Source organism: Brassica oleracea, chromosome C3 (assembly GCF_000695525.1).
Source record: "Brassica oleracea var. oleracea cultivar TO1000 chromosome C3, BOL, whole genome shotgun sequence".
Classification (NCBI taxonomy): domain Eukaryota; kingdom Viridiplantae; phylum Streptophyta; class Magnoliopsida; order Brassicales; family Brassicaceae; genus Brassica; species Brassica oleracea.
In genome coordinates this window covers 55,496,678-55,521,447 of record NC_027750.1, presented here as the reverse complement: position 1 = coordinate 55,521,447, position 24,770 = coordinate 55,496,678, and the positions used below count along the sequence as shown (strand labels likewise).

The following is a 24,770-nucleotide window of genomic DNA, read 5'->3' as shown; positions in this document are numbered from 1 at the left end:
AAAATCTCAAAAAAAAAAGAGTCAAAAGAAAATGTTAGTTTTCTGTTGGACTTCAAGTTTTGAGTCACTTTTGCAAAAAGCCGTATATAAAATAGTGTTTTATTCACTCCTGAAGCTCCACATAGAACTCCACGTCACAAAATCTTCTCTTGACGTTGCGATAAGTGTCGCAGACATAAAACTCAGGGTTTCATTAATTCTGGTGTAGGCTTCGATTTTCATTCGGTGTAATCGCGTGTTTGGGCCAAATGTCGTGGTGCGGCCCGTGAAGTAGAGTTCTTCTGTAACCCTAATACTGCAGAGACGATGAATTGGCGATGCGACGGCGACATAGTGACGTTTGTGCTTCTTCTCATCACCAATCCATTTCCAATCAAACGTTCAGATCAACTGGAAAGACACCAACGGAGACGTTCTTGAATGATGTCGGTCTCGAATTGGGACGAGCGGAGCTTCGATTCTGGCTAATTGATTTGTTTGGAATTTCTGGGAAGCGAGGAACACGGCGAAGGGGCATTTTAATTGGTTTATAGCTCCTGCTTATTGACGAACAGGTTAGAACTTTGTGTTGATTAATTTTACTGCTTCCATTTGTTCCTATTAACTAATACCATTCTGCGAAAGGCAACTGAGCGTGGACAAGAATACATTCTTATTATTTTCTTTGCAACAAAAAAAAAGAAAAAAAGGTTCTGCAATTCCAGTCGGTGATTTTGGAAATATGAAGAAGTGCAAGCAAGAAGCTTTATCGGACATTTAATCTGCTAGAAGACTAAACGTAAGAATGTCTTAATGGATATGCTCTTCTTTTTATCTTTTTAAAAAATTACCCGACTGCTCAAGTGATATACTTTAATCATTCTTTCTTTATAAAAAGTAGTAAAGAACTCAAGATTCTTATCATCATGGAGCATAAACATCCTCTACCCATCCATGGCAAAGTTACACAGTTTTTCCACAACAATTGACACTCAACGTAATTCTTCACAACAAAATCCTCACATCAGGTTATGGTAAATCGCAGATTGTTAGATGCATCTGATGGTTATAGACTATGAGAATTATGGAATACTTAATGCCGAGTACCATTCAATAGTGAGGAGGCGGTAGAGAAGTCGATTCCATTCTCCGGGTTTCACCTTTTTCTCTCCCTCACTGATTGCTCAAGTTCCTTCTTGGAAGATTGTGTAGTAACTGATTTGCTTTCTCATCAGGTGGTGCGCTGCTTTGAGGACAACGATATTTATCATGTCGGTGGCAAAGTAAATCCCACGTCTGACCTTGATTTCATCAATCTCAAACTCATTTTCTGCGACTTGGATCAGGTTACGCTTACTTATTCATTCCCTTTCTCGAACCTGGCTAAGCATAGTTTTATTAAAGCTGATTTACTTTACCTTCTTACAAGAAATACAGATTTGTAAAATACTCGAGAGACTTACGAAATGCAAGGCAAGAGGATTCACAATGTAAAGTCAAAGAAAACTATTGTCTGAATGCCTTTGGTATAATCGTAGTTTGCTTTATAGTGATATTGCAGTAGATGTGTAGCTATGTAGTCTAGACAAGTAACTTAAGAAAACACGATGGATCAGTTTAGCTTCTATAGATAATGGGATTTGATGTATTTGATTCACTAAATGAATGGAGTTAGAGCTTTACAAAAAAATGTTTCTTTTATTGCATATCTTTTGGCGATTTTTGACCCGTTCAAACTAATGTGTTATATATGCACACAACTGTTCTGATGGATCAAGATTTCTTGCAGGGAAATTGAGAAATTAAAATTATCTGAGATGTCAAGCAAATAAGGCGTCATTGAAGTGGCGAAGATGTGAGCAGTGCTTACCTCTCATATACCCAACTTCAGTAGTAAACTTTTGTGATTCTCTTTATAACGACCGATGATTTGTTTGAAACCATATGTTTTTGAATCCTCAGAGTTTCATTTTAGAGCAAGATCTAAAGTGAGGTACATGTGCAGCATTTACAAGCTACACGATGAAGCCAAATACAAGGTCTTCATGCGCGGGATATCTGATGAGTCAAAATGGGAGCACCAATTTAAATGTTGTTCTAAAGATGGTGTAAAGAAATGCTGTTCTAAAGCTTCCCATAAACCATGTTTTGTTCTTGGATATGATCTTGCAACTTTGAATTTAATAATTTATTATTTTGTTTGACTTAATAATTATTAAGTTGTCAAAATTCGTTTATAAAAAAATTAATAAATATTAGCTCTTTTGTCTTCTTTTTTGTTTAATAATATACAGTCGTGATCTTATACTTGCCCTGGAGAAACGAGACACCAGAACTACAAACTAGCTTATGAATGTATCTTGATCTAAAATTATAGCACACGATACATTTTTAACTAATACATATATCATATTATGTTTTTTTTTTTCTGTTCCATAATAAATTTCTAAAATAAAATAATAGATTATTGGGTATAACAAATAAAAACAATATAGGAGGTAATAGAATAAGTAAAAAAGCCACCGATTATATACGAAACTGAATAATAATATTTTATAAAAACATAAGTACATTAAATTAAATATATACAAAATATAAACTAATCAATGTTTGGAGTATTAAACCTAGCAACAACAATACAAACTTGAATTTACTTACTATATATAAAAAAATGAGCAAACCCTAAGAAAGTATATACCATTTCAATCATGAAATTCGTGTCATGCTAATACAACTTTATAATCTCTAAAAGAAATGATAAAAAATAAATAATTTTAGTTAGACATATGCGAAGATGACATAAAAATGTATTCTCATTATAAAAAAAATAACAAGAAAGTAAAATAATAACGAAAATAGTATAATGTCATAAAATATATTTGACAACAAATAAAAGAACTAAACAAAGTTACAAAAAGAAGCAAACATCAATGAATATAATATCTTTCATCACTTAAAATTTTCTACAAGACAACAATCATTTTAATACATATTTCTTACAAATGCAAACTTAAAACACAAACCACAAAATCGTAAAAAAAAAAATTAAAATCTAGATCACAAGTAAATTATATTCCGCCCGTAGGGCGGACCTACCCTAGTTGTTTATATAAGATTAGCTTATAGGTTAATGTAATCTATAATTACCATTAACTAATACAATTTGCATTTATTATAATTTTCCTTAACTCCTCCAAAAAATATTATCAATTTTTGTCTTGGTGACAAATTTTTTGCATCTTAAATATAAATTTTCTATATTTTTCCTTTTCTTCTAACTCAAGGCAATTATATTGGATATTTATGCATAAAAGTATTAAGTTAATAGTATTAAATTCTTTTATGTTTGGTGTTAATATAATCCAAAGAGTCGAACCGAATCTGATCTAAAAAAGTAGTATCAAACTCAAACCGAAACTGGTAAATATCTGAATGGATTCAAATTTTTTGAATCTTTATAAAGATCCAAAAACCGAACCCGGTCCAAACCAAAATATTTCGGGTATTCGAATATTTCCAAATCAAATTTTTATACTTCATTATATTAGCTATTTTTAGATATAATATCCAAGAAAATATCAAAAATAATTAAGATATTTTGAAATTATCTAAAATACTCAAACTATATACTAATAGTCAAAAATAAATATCTAAAATAGCTAAATAATACTCAAATTACAAAAAAATACTTCAAATATTTATTGTTTCTCCATCCAAATATTCAAGGCAAACCAGTTTTTATGTTAAGTTTAAGTATTTTGGTATAAATTTTTCAAATTTATATGTTATATATTATTTTTATTTATAAAATTTGAGAAATTTGAAGTATATTTGAATTAAAAAAAAAATAAACGGGTTATCCGAACCGGAACCAAACCCGCAAAGATCCGAACCGTACCTGAACCAAAATTTGTAAATATCCGAATAGAATTAAAATCTTTAACCTGAAAATCGAAATCCAAATAGACCTGAATAGATATCTGAACGCCCACCTCTGTTTTCCAGTAAAACATTTTTTACCATTTATATTTTAAAGTTGTTTTGCTGACAACAAAAAAAAGAGTGTTATGAGATTCTACGATTTCGGAACATAATGACACTTCCAGGTTTGTAAACAACTTTATGTATTATTTTCTTCATTATGTCGAATGTACTTGAAAAAATAAGATCAAATCACATCAAGAGATCGTAAAGACCAGAAACTGGTAACTAAAATCTGATAATAATAATAATAATAATAATAAAATTTGAATAAGTCTAACTGTAGAAAGCAAGAAACCATAGTATATATTAGAACTAAAATGAAGACGCCAAATACGTTTGTTGCTGAATCTTCACTTAAACAAAAGATACTTCATATAACGTCACATTGGAATCCTATAATGATCTTTGTATAAAACAGCCATTTCTAAACCTAAGCGATAAAACCTAAAGATGAGTTGCGATGTGTGTTTGTATGTAGTCGTAATGCACATGGCCACCAGTTATATAAAGTAGTAGGGAGACAGAAAATCCACTATATTTTTATGCTTCTTAACGTTAACTATATATTAGATTGTTTCCAAATGATTTCATAAGATCAAATCCTCTATATATTGCCGTGGATACTAAAATTAAGTGTATCTTAGGTTGCTTCCAAATACATTCACGAAATGACATTAATTGCGTTATTCTGTACATAATTTGTTACCAAAAACCTATAAGTTCTTAGTAAGTAAATCAATAGCAACGGTTTTGAAATATACATAGGACTTCGAATAAAAAGGTGTCTCTTAATAATAGATACGGTTTATATGTAGGAGCGATTAATAGCAGCGTTTGTATTAACTTAAAGTTTAAATTAAACTTCTAGCTACGTACGTATTGATATCAAATAGTTGGTATTAAATGTTTCTAGTGAGATATAAAAATCAAAATTGGACCAACATGTTTTTCAATTTCAATGTGAAGCTGACATGTAGGACCCGTGATTTTAAACCCAGACCGAACCAGTAGTCAGACCAGGTTGAACCATGAACCGAAAATAATCTGGGTTGGGTTAATGCTAAAACTTAACTAAAATCAAACCAATTAAAAACCTCTATCGAACCGTCAAAAACCCGGGAACCAACGACCGAATGAACCGGCCAAACCCCGGTTCGTATATAAGCCAAAATTTTGAAACAATTAATTTTCCCTTTTTTTTTAAAAGTAAAAATAAGATTTAACAAAGATTAATAAAGTATTGTCTCTCGTCTTTTTTTTGTAGTATCTACAACTCATAAATTACAAAATTCACAAAGTTTAATATTCACGTCAATATATTGTTTTTGTCTACTTCTCATTTTTTTTAAAAAAAATATTTCATGATCACTTGTTTTGAAGACTTTAAATAATTGAAAAATTTTCGTTTCTGAAATTTGTATTTCAAAATATAAATTTTATCTAATATGTATATATATATATTTTTAAAGGTATTGAAGATTTAAAGTTATAATATCTGCGAATAAAGTTTAAATGTGCTTTTGATATTGATTTTAGATTTTAATTGTTATTTTTAAGTTTTTCTACACATTATGGTTATTAAACATTTTATTTGTTATGATCTATTTTTTAAAAAGATATGCATATTATTTATAAAGTATCATTAAATTTAGTTTAATCTAAGTAAATCCGATCGAACCCAGTTCAGACCCGGTCGAACCACAGTGACCCATGACCCAAAAAAATTATGGTTCGCTAGCCGGTCTGGTTTTAAAAACACTGCATATGACTAATTAACTACCTAATTGGTTGACACATAAGCAAATAGTCTTTTTTAATTATTACAAAATTGAGGTTACATCTTTTCAAATGTTTCTCAATTAATATATAGATGATTATTTGATTTTCCAACATAATTAGAGCATGATTATCTCATGACTCTTAAGGGAATTTCTTAATGATTATTTTAAACTTTAAATGTAACTAAGTGAGGTTAAGAACTCTAGTTAAGAAACTCCCATTTTGAGCGGTCCAGTGACAGTTTCTTAATTAGAGTTTCTAAAAAAAAAAAATTAATTTTTTTTTGTAAAATAAAATTTATTTATTAAATAAAACATATTAAAAGATATCATTTAAAACATAGATTTAAAAAAAAAAAAAAATAAAGACTAGTACAATAATCGAGAATAATTTGGAAACACATCCGAGTTCAGTAATTGTCTTCTTAACGTCCAAATTTACGCCATATATGTTCAACCAAATCAGCTTTCAGTTGTTGATGCATTTGTCTATCACAAATTCTTGTTCGAACACCCATCATATTGGCGATATTTGTAGGCATATCTGTAGAATACGTGAGATCCACATGTGAAGTCCCGGTGTCTTCTCCTTGTTGGAACTCTGAAACATCAAACTGAGTGTATACATCTCGTTCGTCTTCTACTATAATATTATGGAGTATGATACATGCTCTCCTAATCTTTCCGATTTTGACTTTATCCCAAAAAAGCGCTGGATTTTTAACAATGGCAAAGCAAGCTTGCAAGACTCCAAAGCACGCTCGACATTTTCGGAGAGCTTCTTGATGTTGAGCAAATAATCTAGGTTTCGGCCCTTGGGGTATTGGAATAGATTGGATAAAAGTTGCCTATTTTGGATAAATACCATCGGTGAGATAGTAAGCCAAATGATACTCTTTTCCATTGACAGAGAAAGTGACTTGAGGAACTTGACCGTTTATTATGTCATCAAAAACAGGTGAGCGATCAAGAACATTTATATCATTTAAGGTACCTGGGGGTCCGAAAAACGCATGTCAAATCCATAGATCATACGAAGCAACCGCCTCTAAAACGATTGTGGATTTTCCCAAACCACGTGAATATTGACCTTTCCAAGCGGTGGGATAATTCTTCCACTCTCAATGCATACAATCGATGCTTCCGATCATCCCGGGAAATCCTCGACGCTCACCAATATCAAGCAGACGTTGAATATCAGCGGAGGTTGGTCTTCTTAGGTACTCATCGCCGAATAAATATATTATTTCTTCCACAAAATGTTCCACACATGACCGAGTCGTGGTTTCACTGACTCGGAGGTATTCGTCAACAACATCAGCCGCAGTATCATATGCCAAGACACGAATGGCTGCCGTACACTTCTGCAGTGGAGAGAGACTAATCCTTCCGAGAGCATCCTTCTTTTGTCGAAAGTATTCAACTTCATTAGAGAGTTGATCAACAATATGCATGAACAATGGCTTATTAATTCTAAATCGTCGTCTGAATAGATTTGCGGGATATGTTGGAGTCTTACTGAAATAATCATTCCATAAACGCACATTGCCTTCTTCACGATCTCTTTCGATGTGAACTCGTTTTTTCCTCTTTTTCCTTGCATCTTCTTGATCATCGTAATTAATGGAAAAATTCTCGAAAGCTTGATCAAATTGTTGATCAAAATGTTGATCAAAATATTGATCAAAATATTGATCGAAATTTTCATCATCTACTCCCTCAAACGTGTTATGAGAAGAAGATGCCATATATTTGATCAAATTGTAGAAAGTTTTTTTGATTCTTTGGGGAATAAAAATTTGAAGAAGAAGAATGAGAGATAGAGATAATGGAACTTTGAAGGAGATTGATAGATAAGAGTGTTTACGAATCTTTTGTGAATATTATTTGTGTTCAAGGAGAAGGAGATTGAGAGAATGGAACTTTGAAGGAGAGTTGATAAGAGGTAAGTCGAATATTTTGTGAATATCTTTGGAGAATGAGAGATAGAGTGTTTTTGATATCTTTGTTTGGAGCTTGTATGGTGAGTATTATGATAGAGTGTTTACGATAGAGTGTTTATATAGAGAAGGAGAGTTGGTGACTTCCTAATATAGAGAAGCAGAGTTGGTGATATCATATTGCACACATGACATAAGTTCATAATAATACAAAGGAAACAAACGCGCGTGACTTGTGACATGCATAAAACAACAAAGCACACAAGTTCTCGTGACTTCTCCTGCACACATACAGACAACCAAAACACAACATGATAGACTGAAGTGACTTCTCTTGTCTATCTGCACCTGTGACTTCTCTTGCACCCGTGACTTCTCTTGTCTATCTGCACCATTGAAACAAGAACATTCAAACAAGAACATTTACAGAAGAACATTGAAACAAGAACATAGAAACTGCTTTTATATATAAACTGACCATTGAAACATACATTATGCAACATAACACATAGTCCGAAGACACCTAGAGCAGAAACACATAAAACATAACCGGTAATAGAGCAGAAACACAGAAAACATAACCGGTAACATAACATAAAACAGAACCTAAAACAGAACATGATAGACTGAAGACACAGAGCCCAAAGACACTTGTTTTCTACCCCAACATCTCTGTAATTAGCTGAGTCTTTAGAGATTCCTCCACTTCAGATATGGGTTCTTTTTTTGATAAGAGACGATCAAGCAGTCCCATCTTCGTGAGTCTTTCTTTCATGGCCTAGTCTTTCTCTCTGATAGTCCACATGCTCTGAAGCTGAGAGACAGCCGCGTGATCCACTACACTTCTCTTACCAGATGCTCCTTTCGCCGCCTTAACACCAGGAGAACGTTTTGTTGGTTGATCACCTAGGCTCGTAGTTGCTTGAGAGCTTTTGGATTGTGCTCCATCCGAACACCTTCTCTTCTTACCGCTTACATCCATCTTAGTAGTTGCAAATTTGCTCAATTTCTGGTCATTCCTTAGCTCCTCCCAAGCGTGGTGAAAGGTAAACTTCTTCTTATGATCATTGTAGAAAATCTCGTGGGCCAGTTTAACAATATCAGACTCACTCTGGCCACTTGTTTTCTGTCTCGTTGCAGCCTCATAGGCTCCACAAAACTTACAAACGAGATCATTCAGCTTCTGCCACCTCTGCTTACACTGAATTTCCTGTCGCGTTTCACCTCTTCCAACCTTTGGAGAAGCTGCAAAGTAAGCAGCAATGCGTGACCAGAAGGCACCTGCTTTCTGCTCATTCCCTACAACTGGGTCCTTGCTGGTGTTTAGCCATGCGCTAATGAGCACTCTATCATCCGAGACGCTCCATTTCTTCCTTTCTCTCCGATCTGTAGGTGAGTCTTTGCAGAAGCTTGAGGTTTCTGTTGCTTGAGTACTAAAGAAAGGGCGTTCTGATGACCCGACATCCCCACCATGTGAAAACCTCTCATAAGGAAAGGGTTCATGGACAGTATCTTGTTGACTGTTCAACAGATCAACAAAATTTGAGGGCTGAGTATATGGATTCAGAGAATCCATATCCTAAAATTTCAGAGAAGATAGAAAGAACAAGAGATGTGTTTGAAGACGAATGAAAAGGGAGATAGTGTTAGAAGATGAAAAGAAAGAGAGAAAGCAACGGTTTTAATAGATGAAAAGAGAGCAAAATCGGTGTAGGTACGGGGCTTGTTGAGATGAGTAGACACATATCTACAAACCATATCTTAACTCTATCAGTTGAGATTAGTTGACACATATCTAAAAACCATTTACAGTAAAAGAAGCATTCATCACAAGCATTCATCTTCTCATACTCACTAACCACAACCTAACCAGCATTTATTAACCTAACTACAATCCAGACAGAAGCATTTAACAAAAAAGCAAGGAAATGAAATCAAGTTTTACCTCACCGACAGTTTCAAATTGGAGTTGTGGTTACGGAGCTTACTCGGCTGCATCACTTGTTGTACATCCTCACCTTGCCGAAAACTGCTCAGTTTAGAAACACCAGTTATGGAACAAGAAAAAGATGATAACAACATCACTAAAAAGACTCACACTTCCCTCTCAGTATAAACTTAAAGAACATGACTTAAAGAACATGACTAAAAAGACTCACATTAGATTGTCACCATTATGTCTGGTAGAGACGAAGCCAATGCAAAAATATGTTCTTTGGCGTCCTGTTGAATTGAAAACCATCATCATTAACACAAAGTATACACAGTCATAACCAAAGAACACAGAAAGAGGAAAAGCTATTATCACCTAATTAACGTAATCATCATCCAAATCACCACAGTTATCAACGTTTCCAAAGATAAGAATCGAGAGAGGCATCGTCGGTGGTGGGTGGGTTTCGATAGCTCTTCTAGCGGAGATCACGAGAGAAGACCGCCGTTTTCGCCGTGACTTGCCGACAGAGTCGTCCTCCGTTGTCGGATTCGATCGCTCTTCTTGGGGAGAAGACGAGAGAAGCCGTAGGAGACGCTGCGAGGAGCGAAACCCGCTTCGATCGTCGGCGGTGATGGGTTTCAATCGCCGAGAGACCACGGAGGAAACGCCATCACTTGCCGACAGAACACGGAGGAGACGCCGTCTTTGGTGGGTTTCAATCGTCGTCTTTGGTGGGTTTCGATACACCGTCGGACGGAGAACACGGAGTAGACGCCCTGTGTACCGATACCCGCTTCGATCGTCTCTCACGGAGAAGCCGAGAGCAGAGGTTGTGGATTTCGATCGCCGCATGCGGAGAAAACGAGGGAAAAAACAGAAAAAATCAAGAGAGAATAAGAAAAAGAGAAAAAGAAAAAAAAAATAATTAAACTCTTCCTCTCGCTGACACGTGGTTGTGAAACCTCTTTCAAAATCGGTTTCTAAATGCCCAGTTTAAAGATCGGTTACTTTGCTTTTAATGAGTTTTGATTTAATTAAATCACCTTTAATGCTTAAAAACTCTGTGTAGAAACATCGATAATTATGGTCTTATAATTCACAGTTTCACGTATAAACCTCAAAACATGGATTTTTATTTACCTTTTTCTAACCACATCATAAATACCAGTTAATTTTTTTATTTTCTAATTTCATAAATTTAAAAATAAGTAAATATTTACATTATTTCAACAAACCGACTTTAATTATATATAAAAAAGAAAAGATTTTCTGGTTAAACATATCACACAGGTCCTATAAATACTGCACCCATTCGTTAACCCTTGTGCTCATTCATCGCTAACGTCGAGTCCTCCTCGCTCTCTCTCTCTCTCTCTGCCTTTTCGAATCAAAGTCGTCTCCTTTTCCGCAACTATGTCGAAGAAGATCATCCTCAAGAGTTCCGACGGCGAATCGTTCGAGGTCGATGAGGCCGTTGCGCTCGAGTCCCAGACGATCAAGCACATGGTCGAAGACGACTGCATCGCTGACGGAATCCCTCTTCCGAACGTCACCAGCGCCATCCTCGCCAAGGTTATCGAGTACTGCAAGAAGCACGTCGACGCCGCCGCCGAGGCTAACGCCGGAGACAAGGACATCTACGGAAACACCGAGGACACCGAGCTCAAGAATTGGGATACCGAGTTCGCTAAAGTTGATCAGCCTACGCTCTTCGATCTCATCTTGGTAAGTACCCAATTAGGGTTTTTAGTATCCTTGATTTTGAGTAAAGATTGAATCTTTTGATGGTTTTTGATCGAATATGGTTTAGGGTATGATTGATTTTTAGTAAAGATTGAGTCTTTTTGATGATGGTTTCTTGTGTAGGCTGCTAATTATCTGAACATCACTGGACTTCTTGACTTGACGTGCAAGACTGTGGCGGATATGATCGTAGGCAAGACCCCAGCTCAGATGCGCGAGCACTTCAACATCAAGAACGACTACACGCCTGAGGAAGAAGAAGAGGTTCGCAAGGAGAATGCTTGGGCCTTCGAGTGACTTTTGATCCCCCCTGGTGTTTTAGGATCCTTTAGTCTTCTTTCTTTTTCTCTTTTGGTTTGAAGCTTGTCATTTGTCTATGAACATGGCTTTGTTCTACTAAATTGGTTTTTTTTTTAATCATAAAGTTTGCGTCTTTGTGCTTTCTTTTTGATATATCATTGGTTGCTATCATCATCTTTTCTCATTACAATGAACAGAATACTAACTCTTTACATTCCATTAGACCATGTGATTGAACTAAACGCATCTTCGTAAGTGTGGATGTAGATGATGAAAAACGATTACTTGATGCTACGTTTGTCAATGTTCTGCTTACACTTGATGGGTAGTTGAAATTGGATGTCTCCCTTGTTGCTCTGTTCAGGAAAAGCAAAATCTTTGGGTATGCCGTATGCGTTTTGAGATCTTTCTTATATGGACAGAAGTGAACCCATAGTAGCAGAGGAAGCTTAGGTAGTCTGTTTGGATGGTTTCGTAAACCACCCCAGGTGACCAAGGTCCAAATAAAGTAACCTGACCAGCACCAGAGTTTATAAGATGTGGCCTTGTCACCTGTTTCAGTAGTTATATGGAGACTACCAAATGCAGCCAGTATGCTGGAGCCACGGCAACCTAGGAGTGAGCAAGATCTATACATAGCTGCTCCTCCTCTCATGATCCCAGCCTGCCAGGCTATAGTAGTATGCATTAGAGATTATTCTCTCTGCTGCTATTGATTCCACACGTGTCCCGTCCCCCATCTGCTACAATCTAATTCTGTTTGCGAGTTCGTTTCAGTGAAGTCTCTCTTTGATAACTTTCTTGCACCAATAAGAAACATGATAAGAAATAATACAAGAGCGTTCATTATTTCATTGTTCGGAAAAGATGCAGTTTTATTTCGATCTAAGTTAAAAGTTTTATTATTCCACACCCATCATTACTGAACTTTAGTTTATACCATTATTACTCAGTTTGTGGTACTAGTCTCGCTACTAATTACAATTGGACTTCTGACCTTGTACTTAGCATTAGACCAAGTAAGAGCCCCAAATACATCTTTTTTAAGTGAATCATCAGCAGCAGAGACTGTCACCTGGTATGTCAACTTCTCACCATCTTTTGTAAACTGCAGTTTCTCTGGCGTCACCTGAATACTAAACCCTGCTGGTGTTTCCACGCTGACTTTGTAAACAGCCACACCGTCTCCACCAACATTAGTCACTGTCCTGCTCACCGTCTTGTTTTCGCTTCCCTTGAATCCAGAGATTCCAATTGATGGATAGTTAACGGTTGAGATCAGTTCTAGTTTGGAATCTGCAGGGCAAGTGAAATTTGCTGGAACAGATTTTGATATCGTCTTGATTGTGCTTATGTTGTATCCATAGTAACAGAGGAAGTTCAAGTAGTCAACAGCAGTAGTCTCGTAGACCAGCCCTGGTTGCATTGATGCTGTTGTGCTCAGCTCTCCTGATCCAGTGTCATAAGGTGTGGCTGTTGCACCAGTTTCTGTTGTTATAAGGCCTTTGTCATTGTTCGTTTGAGTCGCTGCAAACAGTATATGGTGAGAATCACTGTTATACCATAATCACAATCTATGCAAATGGAAAGATACTTTAACCTGTTGTCATAATTGCTGATCTGATGGCGGATGGACTCCATGTGGGATGGAGTGATTTGATCAGAGATGCAACAGCTGTGACATGAGGAGCCGCCATGGAGGTTCCTGAGATGACGTTGAACTGAGAAGGCGGCTTGCCTTCCAGTGAAATACTTGTGTCCTTCCCTGTCCAAGCAGCGAGTATCGCCACTCCTGGTGCTGTAATGTCAGGCTGTATATAGAGAGGTAAGTAGATGTTCTAATCATTCCCTAGGAAGGCCACAAGTTGAATTTACCTTGAGAATGCTTCTTGTGATGCTTGAAGGACCTCTGGAAGAAAAATAAGCAACAGAAGGCGCGGGTGTGAACTTCTCAACCGTTACAGTGGGAAGAATCGTTGCCACAGGATCCCTGCAACAAAAGGTTTCAATAATTAGATCTTGTCTGAGTAAAGTACAGTTCATGTGATCTTTTGAGACTGCAAGTACTTGGTAGAGTTGACATAGGAGAAGATCTCAGCTGCTTCCTTTGAGTCAATTACAGTCGTAGGAAAAGTGCCATAAGCGCTAGCAACTGCTCTTGTTCTATCATCTACAAAGATGCAACCGATGCCTCCCTTGCTCTTCACTTCATCCCTAGCACTTGATGCATAAGATGATCCATCGAAATTCTCGCATAGTACAATCTTCCCTTTCACCTTCTCTTGATCTAGAGAACCATAGTCACAAGTCCTGAAAACCCAAGTATTTGATAAAAACATTTGTTAGTAATTCTCTAACATATGTTCAGTATTTGAATATCCACAGTTGTTTAATAAACCTGGCTGAACTTTCAGAAGCATCAGCGCTTTTCGCAGACTTGCCATGAATCAAAGGATATACAGGAGACTTACTAACATTCCCAAAGTGTATTCCTTCACCCTGAAAAATGTTTGCAAACCTGAACACTCAGTGTATGTGTTGAGATTTCAAGGGATATAAATATTTCTTTAAGAACTTCCATAAAAAAAAAATTCAAAATTTGGGGGCCTATTTTTATGTAAATAACTTTCAAATTTTTTATGTTTATGTCTTTGTATAATAACATCTCTATGTTTGGATTTTTACCTTGATGACTTTACTGCCGCCAAGCACAACATCAGACTCTAAGTCTCTGTCAATAGTGTTTGCTGCAACAGTCATTATCCAAGGTGCAATATTTACAACCGTACCACCATTAGGACCATCATTGCCCGCAGAGCAGACCACCAAGATCCCTTGCTCCACCGCATGAAAAGCTCCAATGGCTATAGGATCAGTGTTCAGCTCGATGTGAGCATAAGATGGAGCTCCAAGAGACAAAGATAGAACATCAACTCCATCAGCTATTGCATCGTCGAAAGCAGCTAAGATAGAGGAGCCAGCGCATCCCCCAGGATTGCATACTTTGTACATGGCGATCCTAGCGTTTGGTGAACCTCCCTTAGCGGTTCCTGAAGCTACACCATAGTAGGACGCGTTCTCCACGGCTGATCCAGCTGCAGTGGACGAGGTGTGAGTACCGTGACCGATCACATCTCTTGTGGTGAAGTATTCTGAATCATCATCAGGACTTTTGTAGAATCTTGCTCCGATTATCTTTCTGAAATAAGACAGTACTCAAAAAAAGTTAGCAACATAATATATAGTGTAAATGTTTTGAAGTCTGTGAAAGAAAATGTGTAACCTGTTACAGTTAGAAGAGTTGAAGTCCTTTGCTTCCATGCATGTACCTTTCCACCTAGATGGAATTGGACCCATGTCTTTGTCATTAAAACTCTCTGATTCTGGCCATATTCCTGTTTTTTTTTCATATTGTATCAAACTCATAACTATATATATGATGTTGTAATGGATGCAATGAGTAAAAAGGCTTTACCTGTGTCTAGAATACCGATAATGCTATCGTATGATCCAGCTTCTGGTGAAGAAGGTGGACTAGAATCGATCTTTACAGCTGTTTGGTACTTGAGAAAATCCCACGAATGAGTTGTGTGAAGCTGGTAGTTTGGGTCAGGAAAAACCGACACGACTCCAGTTTTCTTGGCTATGACTTTGGCCTCTTCAGCTGACAAACGAGCAGCGAAACCAGTGAACCCGTGTTTATATGTGTGGACGATATCATTAGCTCTCCTACAACAACAAACCCATCTCACAATCCAGAAAATAAAACTATATGTTATTATGTAAATAACAAATGCATATTATGCTCAATAACCTCTTAAACATGGTGTTTATGAGTATCTGAGCTCTATAAGCGTTTGCGGCAGAGGAAGCCGATCCCATGTAGACGATGTAAACCCCATCACCATTTCTCAATCCAGCTTCAGTTTCTGCCGTAAATGAGATGCATAGAAGATAGAGGAACATTAAGGAGAAGGGTGAGAAGAAGAAGAAAAGACCTTTCATGACTGAACTTTTTAGTCACTTAAAGACTAATTATTCACATAGTATAACACAAGCAAAGGGTATTTATAGAGGTTGAGAGATGGTTGGAAACTAGAGAGAGAGCAAAAGGAATCAGGAGTCTCTAATGCTTGAGTTGCTTATCCCACTTTGAAGAGTTGGTGGGTTTTTGAATTGGGCAGAAAGTTGAGATATAACAAGCTAGTGATATCACCACTATCTTCTGTTCAAGTCATTACATCACTTCAACATGTTTTTTTCTTCCAATGTTCCAAAGACTTTGAACAATTACTACTTCATTTCTTATTTACACTTTGCAAATTTCATCTCTAGATAAGATTAAGCCCTTTTAGTTTTGTGGTGCTGAGTGTAAGTGTCTACTAAACAAAAGATTCTTGACGCAAAATAAAAGAATATGAATTAAGTCTACACTAATTTCAAAGTATTGAGATTCATATACATGTGCTCATATAATACTAATCTCATAAAATGATTGTTTAAGTAGCTAATAAAAAGAGAATGTGGTGCTGGCCTGAGTGCTATTCATATGGATTCTATCCAAAGCATGCTTACAAACTTCTAATGTGTAACCGAGAACATATACATTTTTATATAGCAACTTCCAAATTTTTCATTAAAAATAATAATATTGTATTGCCGACGTTTTCAGTGGCTCAGAGTGGAGTGCACTCGTGCTACTTTGGGAATGTATGTATTTATCGTCAGTACCTTTCTTTTTGACTAATACCTTTAAATAACACCAAATTATGTTTATAACAAAATTTGTGCACAAGGAAAAAAATCCTAAATAACATTAGTTAGAAATTCAAAACATATATTTTATTGTATGTTTGGGTTTAATGATTATGATTTTGGGAGTGAGATTAGAGTTTAGGAGTTAGAGTAATTTAATGTTTTTCATGTTAAATAGATGTTATTTTGAAAATTTTGATTATTGGGTGATATCCCCTATATATTAAAAGAGAAGCATTACAACATATTTTTGTAGTCACATGTCATCACCAAAATCATTCTTAGAATCCTTAAAAAAATATGTTGGTCCATATAAATATATAATAAGCTTTTTATTAGTACTATTTATGTTAATATCATTTAAATTTAATTACATATCCTATCAAATTTTTTTAAAAAGTGTTTGGATTAATAAAATTGATTTATACGTTCGCACCAATTTAATTATATATGTAATAGTTACTGACTTTTAATTATTCAATATATATTTATTATTTCATAATATGTAAGAACATATAATACATAAAATAATCTCCTATATATTAAAAGAGAAGCATTACAAAATATTTTTGTAGCCACATGTCATCACCAAAATCATTCTTAGAATCCTTAAAAAAAATATGTTGGTCCATATAAATCTATAATAAGCTTTTTATTAGACTAACCATAAATTAATCATAAATGTTCTTCATTGTTTCCTTAAATAAAAATCACGGAATTACCTAATGTGGCTAAAATATATATGACAATTAATGATTTTGAATAATAAAGATTTGATAAAAATCTGTATATTCTCTATCATTTTAATTCATTTTAAAATAAATTAAACAACCACATTAACTATATAATAAAAATTTAGATTTTTTTTCGTATATGTTATATTTTGAATTTTAAAAATGTATTGACTAAAGTTGTTAAAAATCTCACATTGAAATTTTTGTGATACATGGTTTAAAATATATGTTATAACTAGATACAAATGATTACGAAATTACATAAATAGTCAGTCTCATTTAATAAATATTATATATATATATGTATATTAATATTTTTTAAAAATAAATTATATACCATATAAAATACATAAGTATTTTAATTTCGAATTTGCTTTGAAATTTTTTGATAAACATTTTGAACAATTATTGACAACTTAATATTTAGGTTTTAAACATTAAACTTTGCATTGAATGTTTTTAAAATTATAAATTACTAAAACTATTAAACATCCTACAAATTTTTATTTTTATCATTGATTTAAAATTTGTGTTATAAAGAAATACAAACAATCAAAAATAATATGAGTATAAAATATTTTTTAACAGATAACAATATTAAAAATGTATTATATATCTATGTTAATATCATTTAAACTTAATTTTATAACATATAAAATAGAAAAATGTTTGTCTGGATTAATAATTATTTAAGTATTTGTACCAATTTAATTATATACGTAATAGTTACTAAATTTTTAATTATTCAATATATATTTATTATTTCATAAAATGTAAAAAATATATAATAATTTAAAATAATTTATATATTGAATAATTTTAAATATTCAAGGCGCGGATCTTAACCTAGTTTATATATATAATGTTTGCGGGGGTCTTAATCTAGTCGGAATATAAAAGTACTGCTTACCATATATTTAATTAGTTACTACTATAAGTACATCAATATAAAACAATTTTATACTCCTTCCGTTTTATAATATAAGTAGTTTTGGCTAAAAACACGAAGATTAAAAAAATTATTATGTTTTTAAAAAGTATTTTATAATAAATAGGTTAGATATAATTTAACCAATAAAAAATAAGTCTATTTAATTTGATTGGTCACACTGTATTCGATAAATGTAAAAGTTACCTAGAACTACGAAAACTACTTATATTTTGAAACAAAAACATTTTCCTAAAACTATTTACGATACGAAACAGAGGGAGTATAATAATATGGTAAAGTTTTGTCATTAAAGAACGTGACTCATGTACGAATGGCTGAATGTTTCTCCACGTGTAATGAATGTAATCAAGGATTCGATCATTCAACGTCTGAGCTTAAGCCTCCGCCACGTGAACGTCTCTCGACGACGGTGGCCGTTAATTCTGACGGCGTCACATGTCGGTTCCCTATTGAAATGTTTGTGTTCCCATCTCTTTCGGCTTTATTTATTTTGTCCCCAATGCATGCGCTTCGCCCTAGTTGAGTAACGAACGTGTTTGCTTCGGAACCGAACCAACCAACGGCTCAGATTTTAATCACTACATCAACGGATGAGATTTGAGTTCAAAATACTCTTAAAAGCTAAACTACTTTGTTCTGTGTCGTTCAATTAAATCGTAAAGTTACAGATCTGCGTGAAATCGAAATCGGAGAAGATGACGGAGGATCACAAACACGAAGAACCCGTGACGGCTTCGGAGCCTGCGGTGGAGATTGTGGAGAGGGAATCGTTGATGGACAAGATATCGGAGAAGATCCACCACGGTGGCGGCGATTCGTCGTCGTCATCTTCATCCTCAGACGACGAGGACGACAAGAAGAAGGAGAAGAAGGAGAAACCGTCTTCAATGAAATCGAAAGTTTACCGCTTGTTCGGAAGGGAGAAGCCCGTTCACAAAGTTCTCGGTGGTGGAAAACGTACGTTTTATCTCAGACTTGTATATGAATTCGAATCTGGATCTGGGTTTGCTTAAAGTTGTAGTTTTGTGTATAAAGTTCCATGCTTTCCTGTGCAGCTGCTGATATATTCATGTGGAAGGACAAGAAGATGTCTGGTGGTGTTCTCGGTGGTGCTACAGCTGCGTGGGTTCTGTTTGAGTTGATGGAGTATCACGTCCTCACTTTGCTTTGCCATGTGATGATTGTTGTTCTTGCAGTTCTGTTTCTCTGGTCTAATGCCACCATGTTCATTCACAAGTAAGTTGCTGTCTTTGCACGCGTGTCAGCTCAATGTAACTCACTCCTTAATTGTTGACGGTTGATTCTCTGTTAGGTCTCCACCGAAGATTCCTGAAGTTCATATCCCTGAAGAGCCTGTTCTTCAGCTTGCGTCTGGGCTCAGGATAGAGATCAACCGTGGGTTCTCTTCTCTTCGTGAGATTGCATCTGGAAGGGATCTCAAGAAGTTCATCTCTGTAAGCTCAAATCTGCTGCTTAGTAGAAACTGTTTGTGTGGTTCATGTGTTCATTCTGATCTTTGACCAAAATGTAAACATTGGATTGAATAGGCTATTGCTGGCTTGTGGGTTCTATCAATCTTGGGAGGATGGTTCAATTTCTTGACATTGGCATACATAGGTAATGCTTAATCTTCCACACCCTTGTGGATATTTTCTTTTCTTATTTCACTAGACCCTCCTGACGTTCTAAATCTTTTTATCTGCCGCAACAGCTCTTGTGCTGCTCTTCACGGTGCCTCTTGTCTACGACAAGTATGAAGACAAAGTCGACCCATTAGGTGAGAAGGCAATGATCGAGATCAAGAAGCAGTACGCAGTGTTGGACGAGAAGGTGTTGAGCAAGATCCCATTGGGCCCGTTGAAGAACAAGAAGAGAGATTAGAAGGTTCTACGAAATGGTAATACGTGGATAGTAAAAAAAAAAGGGTGTTGTGTAATGGTGTCAGAATCTGTGTTGCATCTTTTTAGTATGTTATTTGGTTCTAGTGGATTGCTGTATGAAGCTTTAGACCTTTTTTACAGTATCTTACTACCTCTTCACTCAATCTGAACTTAGTCCAATTATTGCTAAGGATGATGTTGATCTGTGTTCTTAACAGTATTATTATTAATTAGTGATTGTATGCAATGTAAGTTAGGTTTAAATCAATAGTCAGGGTAGCCGAGTGGTCTAAGGCGCCAGACTCAAGTTCTGGTCCTCGTGAGAGGGCGTGGGTTCAAATCCCACTTCTGACATTTCGGTTTGCTTTTATGATATCTTAATTTTAGTCAGTTAACGCTTTGAATGGAGAGTAACAAACCTCCTTGTAAACAAAAGGCATGACAACAACAGAACCAGAAACTAATGAGAATAAGTCAAGGTTTCAGCTAATCTGACAATGGTTTCGCCTTCAGCTTGTCAAATCCTGAAGGAGACTTTGTACTTGGTAGCGACGTCTCTCGAGTCTACTTCCATTCTTCATATACAGGAAATTAGGAATAGGTTACTCTTACCCCAAGAACATCTTCATCAGCATTCATTACCAGAGAGAGAGATATCTACTGAAACGTTCTTCCAAGTAAAACACCACTAGATATAATAGCACCAAACCACTTGTTGGACACAAACCTGTGGAAAAATCAAAAACCAGATCCCAAGACAAAAGAAGGAAGCCGAAGTTGTTAACATACTTTCTACTGCATTCAAAACGAGATGAGAAATCTTCGGTCCCTATTTGCCATCCTAGTTGTCCTGAAGCAGCGCCCAGTGATGCGTAAATATTGCCACCCTTAGTCATTAGAACGAGATGGAGTTAAATATCACAAAAGATTCCTTGTAAAGTTCATGGAGTGCGGATGATGTGCCAAATCCAGTTAGCCTCAGCTTTGTATAATCACCAAATCTAAGAGCTGTTGACAATAGTATCATAAATAGTATCATAAATAGTATCATAAACAATGGTCCAGCAGACTGGTTCTAAGCTTCCTTTAACTGCAGCCCATCCTAATAGTGCTCCCCAGTTTATGGTGAAACCTAAAAATGCTTGAGGCTAAAATAACAATAACAGAAAACTATCAGAAAAAAAAGACAAAGAAGAAAGCATAGTATTACAGCTTCATCTCTTCAAACACCGGTGACCGGCGCGTGGTGGTTCCGTTAGCGCCACCGCGGGTCAAGTTTTCTTAGTTTCCTTTTCTTTTTTGTAGATCTGTGTGTTAGGGTTGGTGATTAGCTGAATCTGGATCTGTTTAGGGTGATGACTCCAAAAGGTTGTGTCACTGCGAAATCTCGTCGAGAAGCAGCGGTAGGGAAGGTGGAGACAGTCTGTGTGGTTGATTTGTGTGGAGGTCTCTGCAGATTTGGAGTTTCAGATCCTTTGCGGCTTGACCCGGGTTGGAGATTCGCTTGAATCGGGTAGAGTAATGGTCTTTGCGGTGGCTTAGGGCGTGTGGGTTGAGTCTGGCGCCGGCGAAGCCATTAAGTCTGACGGTTCTGAAGCTCTCATGTTTGTGTCCCGTGCTCTAGATTGTAGTGTCTTGTGTGTTCAGTTTGGTTTATGGTGTGTCGGTATGGTCGTTTGTTGTGTTTGGTTTGTCTAGAGTGGTATGGTTTGGAAACGGAATTAGCGTATGTGGTGGTCGTATCTCCTTTTTGGTCGCTCAGTTCAAGGTTTGGTTATTGCTATGTGTGGAGTTTAACACTTGATTTAGCAGACTTTATTTTAGAGTTCATGGGTGCAGTGATTGCTTGCCGTGTGGTGTGGTTTTTCATCTGGGAGTATATCCCGAGAATTTTAGTTGGCAAGGCTTCGTCTTTGTGGGGTTTTGGTTGGGATTCTATCTAGGATTAAGCGGACGTATATGAGTGCGTCGCATCTGTATCCAAAGGTTGTGTTGATCGAATGGCGGTCCCTCTTGTTGGGTTATGAAGGTTTAGGTTCTTGGACGTTATCGTTTGGCGGGCGTAAGCAGCCGCGGTAAGTCATGGTGTAGTTATAAGAAGTGGATGTTATCGTGTGGCGGACTATAGGCAGCAACTATATTTCCCCGATCATTGGCTTGTGCTTGATTCTAAAGTCTGTTGAATTGTTTTGTTTAATGCTCGTGTGTTGTTACTAGTCATATGAGTTTATTTGCGGTTTTAGTTGTCAGTAAGTCACCCTGCGTGGGTTTTAGATGCCGCCTTCATATGGGCTTTTACTTCTGGGGCTTTCTTGTTATGCCGCCAGCTTGTGTATCAAAACGAGTATTTCACTTTTAATGAATTTTACCATACGGGAAAAAAAAAACATAGTATTAAACATTGAAAAGCATTTTTACCCAATGTGTAAACCTCGTCATAAGTGGGTAGGAGAAGTTTAGTAACAAAGATAAGGCTCCTAATACACGGCTGCAGAATATAAGGCTAGAGTTCATTAAGCACAAAACTAATTTAGCCAAGGCATGACATTATCCCTTACAGAACTTGATTACATGTGGTTTGGTTACTGGTGAGTGATTTGTGTTTGTGAATTTAAACAAACACTTGCATATGAACCAAACAAACCTGTAGTTGTTAAGTTGGAGAAGAATCCCTAACAATAAAAGCAACTGTAGCCCAAGAAACCGAATCCCTTGAAATGGTGTCAAAAGACCACTCGCTAGAGGTCTTAGTCTTGTACGTTCAACCTGATCAGAAAGCAATCTCTCAGGCACCATATAAGAAAACACATATTCTACCTTCATTTGCATCTAATATCTAAAGTATTTTTATCTTCTGGACAAAGTAATCAGCACGTGCAGAAAAACTATTACCAAAGTTACTAGAATTGCTTGATCGATTGATGACACACAGTATCATAGCACTTCCAGATGTGAAAGCAGAAACACTTTTCCCGCCATCGCCATATTGTTTTTAAACGAGCATACTAAAGGGATATAAATTTGACATATCATTATACCGCAAAACAAACTAACCTTTCTATCAATGTCCCGATCAAACAGATCATTTATAGTACAAGCAGCACCTCTAAGTACTAGTGCTTTGCAACCGAATAAATATTAGCATAGGAAAGTATGTATTCTTATATTCATTTAAGGTAGTATAGTTATGTGCCTCTAACTGCTCCTTTGTACAAAGTATACTATATAACAAGGTAGAGACCCACGCTTTGCGTGGGGTGAGATTTTACTGACAATAATATAATGTGATTTACATTTTTTTGGGGATAGTTTGTATAAAGTTGGATTATGCATTAGTTTGTACAGGGCTAGGTAAAAAAAAAGAATCCAAAATTCTAAAACCAAATCTGATCTAAAATATAGTATCGAATCCGATCTGAAATTGGTTAAATATCCGAACGGATTTAAAATTTTCTTATTTAGAAAACTGAAACCGATCCAAACGAAAGAATTTCGGTGTCCGAATGTATCTGAAATAGATTTCTATACTTAAATTAATTAATTATTTTATATTTAATATATAAAAATATCTAAATATATAAGATATTTTGAGGTTGTCCAAAATATTTGAAAGTATATACAAATAGTCAAAATTAAATAGCTAAATAAGCAAACAATACTCGAAACACTAAAATTACTTGAAATATCTAATCGATTATCTATCCAAATATTCAAGCTAAGCCAATTTATATGTTAAATTTAGGTATTTCAGCATACATTGTCCAAATTTATATGTAATATATTATTTTTACTTCTATTTTTCGAAATTTTAAAGTATATATAAATTTTAAATTTAAAAATAAGTTAAACGGGTTATCCGAACCCGCACTGAACCCGAAAAAAGTCGAACCAAACCGAACCAAAATTTACAAATACCCAAATGTGACTGAAATTTTAATCTCGAAAATTTGAAACCCGAATAGATATGAACCAAACTTGAATGGATACCCGAACGGTTAAAACATAAATAGAGAATACACTCATGTATTTTGTAATATTGACCTTATTCCGACAAATTGTGAAATGGTATTCACTAATAGAGAACTAAACAGTTCAAATGATCTTAGAATTGGTTTAATGTTCTTCATATACTAAAGTCGATAACGCCAAAGAGATATATAGTATGTTCTAAACTCTTGAGGTGGACAAAATAAATGGCTTAGTGTTCTTCTCTGTTTACAATGGTGCTTTTATTCTATATAAACTTTTATTGACTAAAATGTTAGGAAATTAATCATATTTATTTAATTTTTTTGGTTCATAATTTTATATAACATTATAAATTAATAATAATCAATTTTATTTTATTTTTTTGGTTCATAATTTTATATAACATTATAAATTAATTAGTTACATGTTATATTAAATTAATAATATTATAGGTTTATGGATATAAATGTAAAATTCTCATGTTTTGTATCAAAATGTTGGGCTAGAAAAATCTATGGACCAGGACTTGGTCTTTAACTATGTCAATTGGTTAACAAAATTACTTATAAAATGACATATGCAATATTGACGTAAGGAATATGCATTAATAATGATGCCGAAATTTATGCAACCATTATCCTAATTGATGCAAGTACTATATTCTAACTTGTAGTTTTACGGCAAATGTAATATGCATTAAATGTTATTGTAATTTTAAATGAGCCGTATTAAATTGTTTACATGAGGAAAAAAATGTATAATAGGGACCAATGGTTGTTTAGAAAGATGTGTTATTCCTGTGAAAGTCTCGTTTTTGACT

The 24,770-nt window shown here is 35.3% G+C and overlaps 3 protein-coding genes, 1 long non-coding RNA gene, 1 other non-coding gene and 1 pseudogene across 20 annotated transcripts; 4 read left to right on the top strand and 2 right to left on the bottom strand.

The window, feature by feature from the left end:
• Positions 1 to 145: 145 nt before the first annotated feature.
• On the top strand, positions 146 to 2,173 carry LOC106329358. Of its 16 annotated transcripts, none has more exons than XR_001267809.1 (7): positions 148 to 554; positions 682 to 778; positions 878 to 1,132; positions 1,215 to 1,325; positions 1,417 to 1,469; positions 1,769 to 1,834; positions 1,942 to 2,173. It is a non-coding gene; the product is annotated as an uncharacterized LOC106329358 (long non-coding RNA). The 16 variants fall into 16 exon arrangements; XR_001267807.1 differs by having other exon boundaries at positions 625 to 778; positions 881 to 1,132; XR_001267808.1 differs by having other exon boundaries at positions 149 to 554; positions 881 to 1,132.
• Positions 2,174 to 10,938: 8,765 nt separating this feature from the next.
• Positions 10,939 to 11,802, top strand: LOC106334758 (SKP1-like protein 3). The gene is made up of 2 exons (XM_013773106.1): positions 10,939 to 11,342; positions 11,484 to 11,802. The coding sequence occupies exons 1-2, from the start codon at positions 11,031 to 11,033 to the stop codon at positions 11,655 to 11,657; spliced, it is 486 nt and encodes a 161-aa protein (XP_013628560.1). The 5' UTR covers positions 10,939 to 11,030; the 3' UTR covers positions 11,658 to 11,802.
• Positions 11,803 to 12,517: 715 nt separating this feature from the next.
• LOC106334755 (CO(2)-response secreted protease) lies at positions 12,518 to 15,707 on the bottom strand. The gene is made up of 9 exons (XM_013773104.1): positions 15,475 to 15,707; positions 15,136 to 15,389; positions 14,944 to 15,055; positions 14,346 to 14,859; positions 14,059 to 14,159; positions 13,728 to 13,970; positions 13,536 to 13,650; positions 13,261 to 13,471; positions 12,518 to 13,187 (listed from the first exon to the last, which is right to left on the bottom strand). Exons 1-9 carry the CDS (start codon positions 15,663 to 15,665, stop codon positions 12,610 to 12,612), a joined length of 2,319 nt encoding a protein of 772 aa, XP_013628558.1. The 5' UTR covers positions 15,666 to 15,707; the 3' UTR covers positions 12,518 to 12,609.
• Positions 15,708 to 18,731: 3,024 nt separating this feature from the next.
• On the top strand, positions 18,732 to 20,191 carry LOC106334756 (reticulon-like protein B1). Its single transcript, XM_013773105.1, has 5 exons — positions 18,732 to 19,058; positions 19,157 to 19,337; positions 19,414 to 19,555; positions 19,649 to 19,718; positions 19,813 to 20,191. The coding sequence occupies exons 1-5, from the start codon at positions 18,797 to 18,799 to the stop codon at positions 19,980 to 19,982; spliced, it is 825 nt and encodes a 274-aa protein (XP_013628559.1). The 5' UTR covers positions 18,732 to 18,796; the 3' UTR covers positions 19,983 to 20,191.
• Positions 20,192 to 20,251: 60 nt separating this feature from the next.
• On the top strand, positions 20,252 to 20,335 carry TRNAL-CAA. Its single transcript has one exon. It is a non-coding gene; the product is annotated as a tRNA-Leu (tRNA).
• Positions 20,272 to 24,770, bottom strand: part of LOC106330979 — a 14,261-nt pseudogene continuing 9,762 nt past the window's right edge.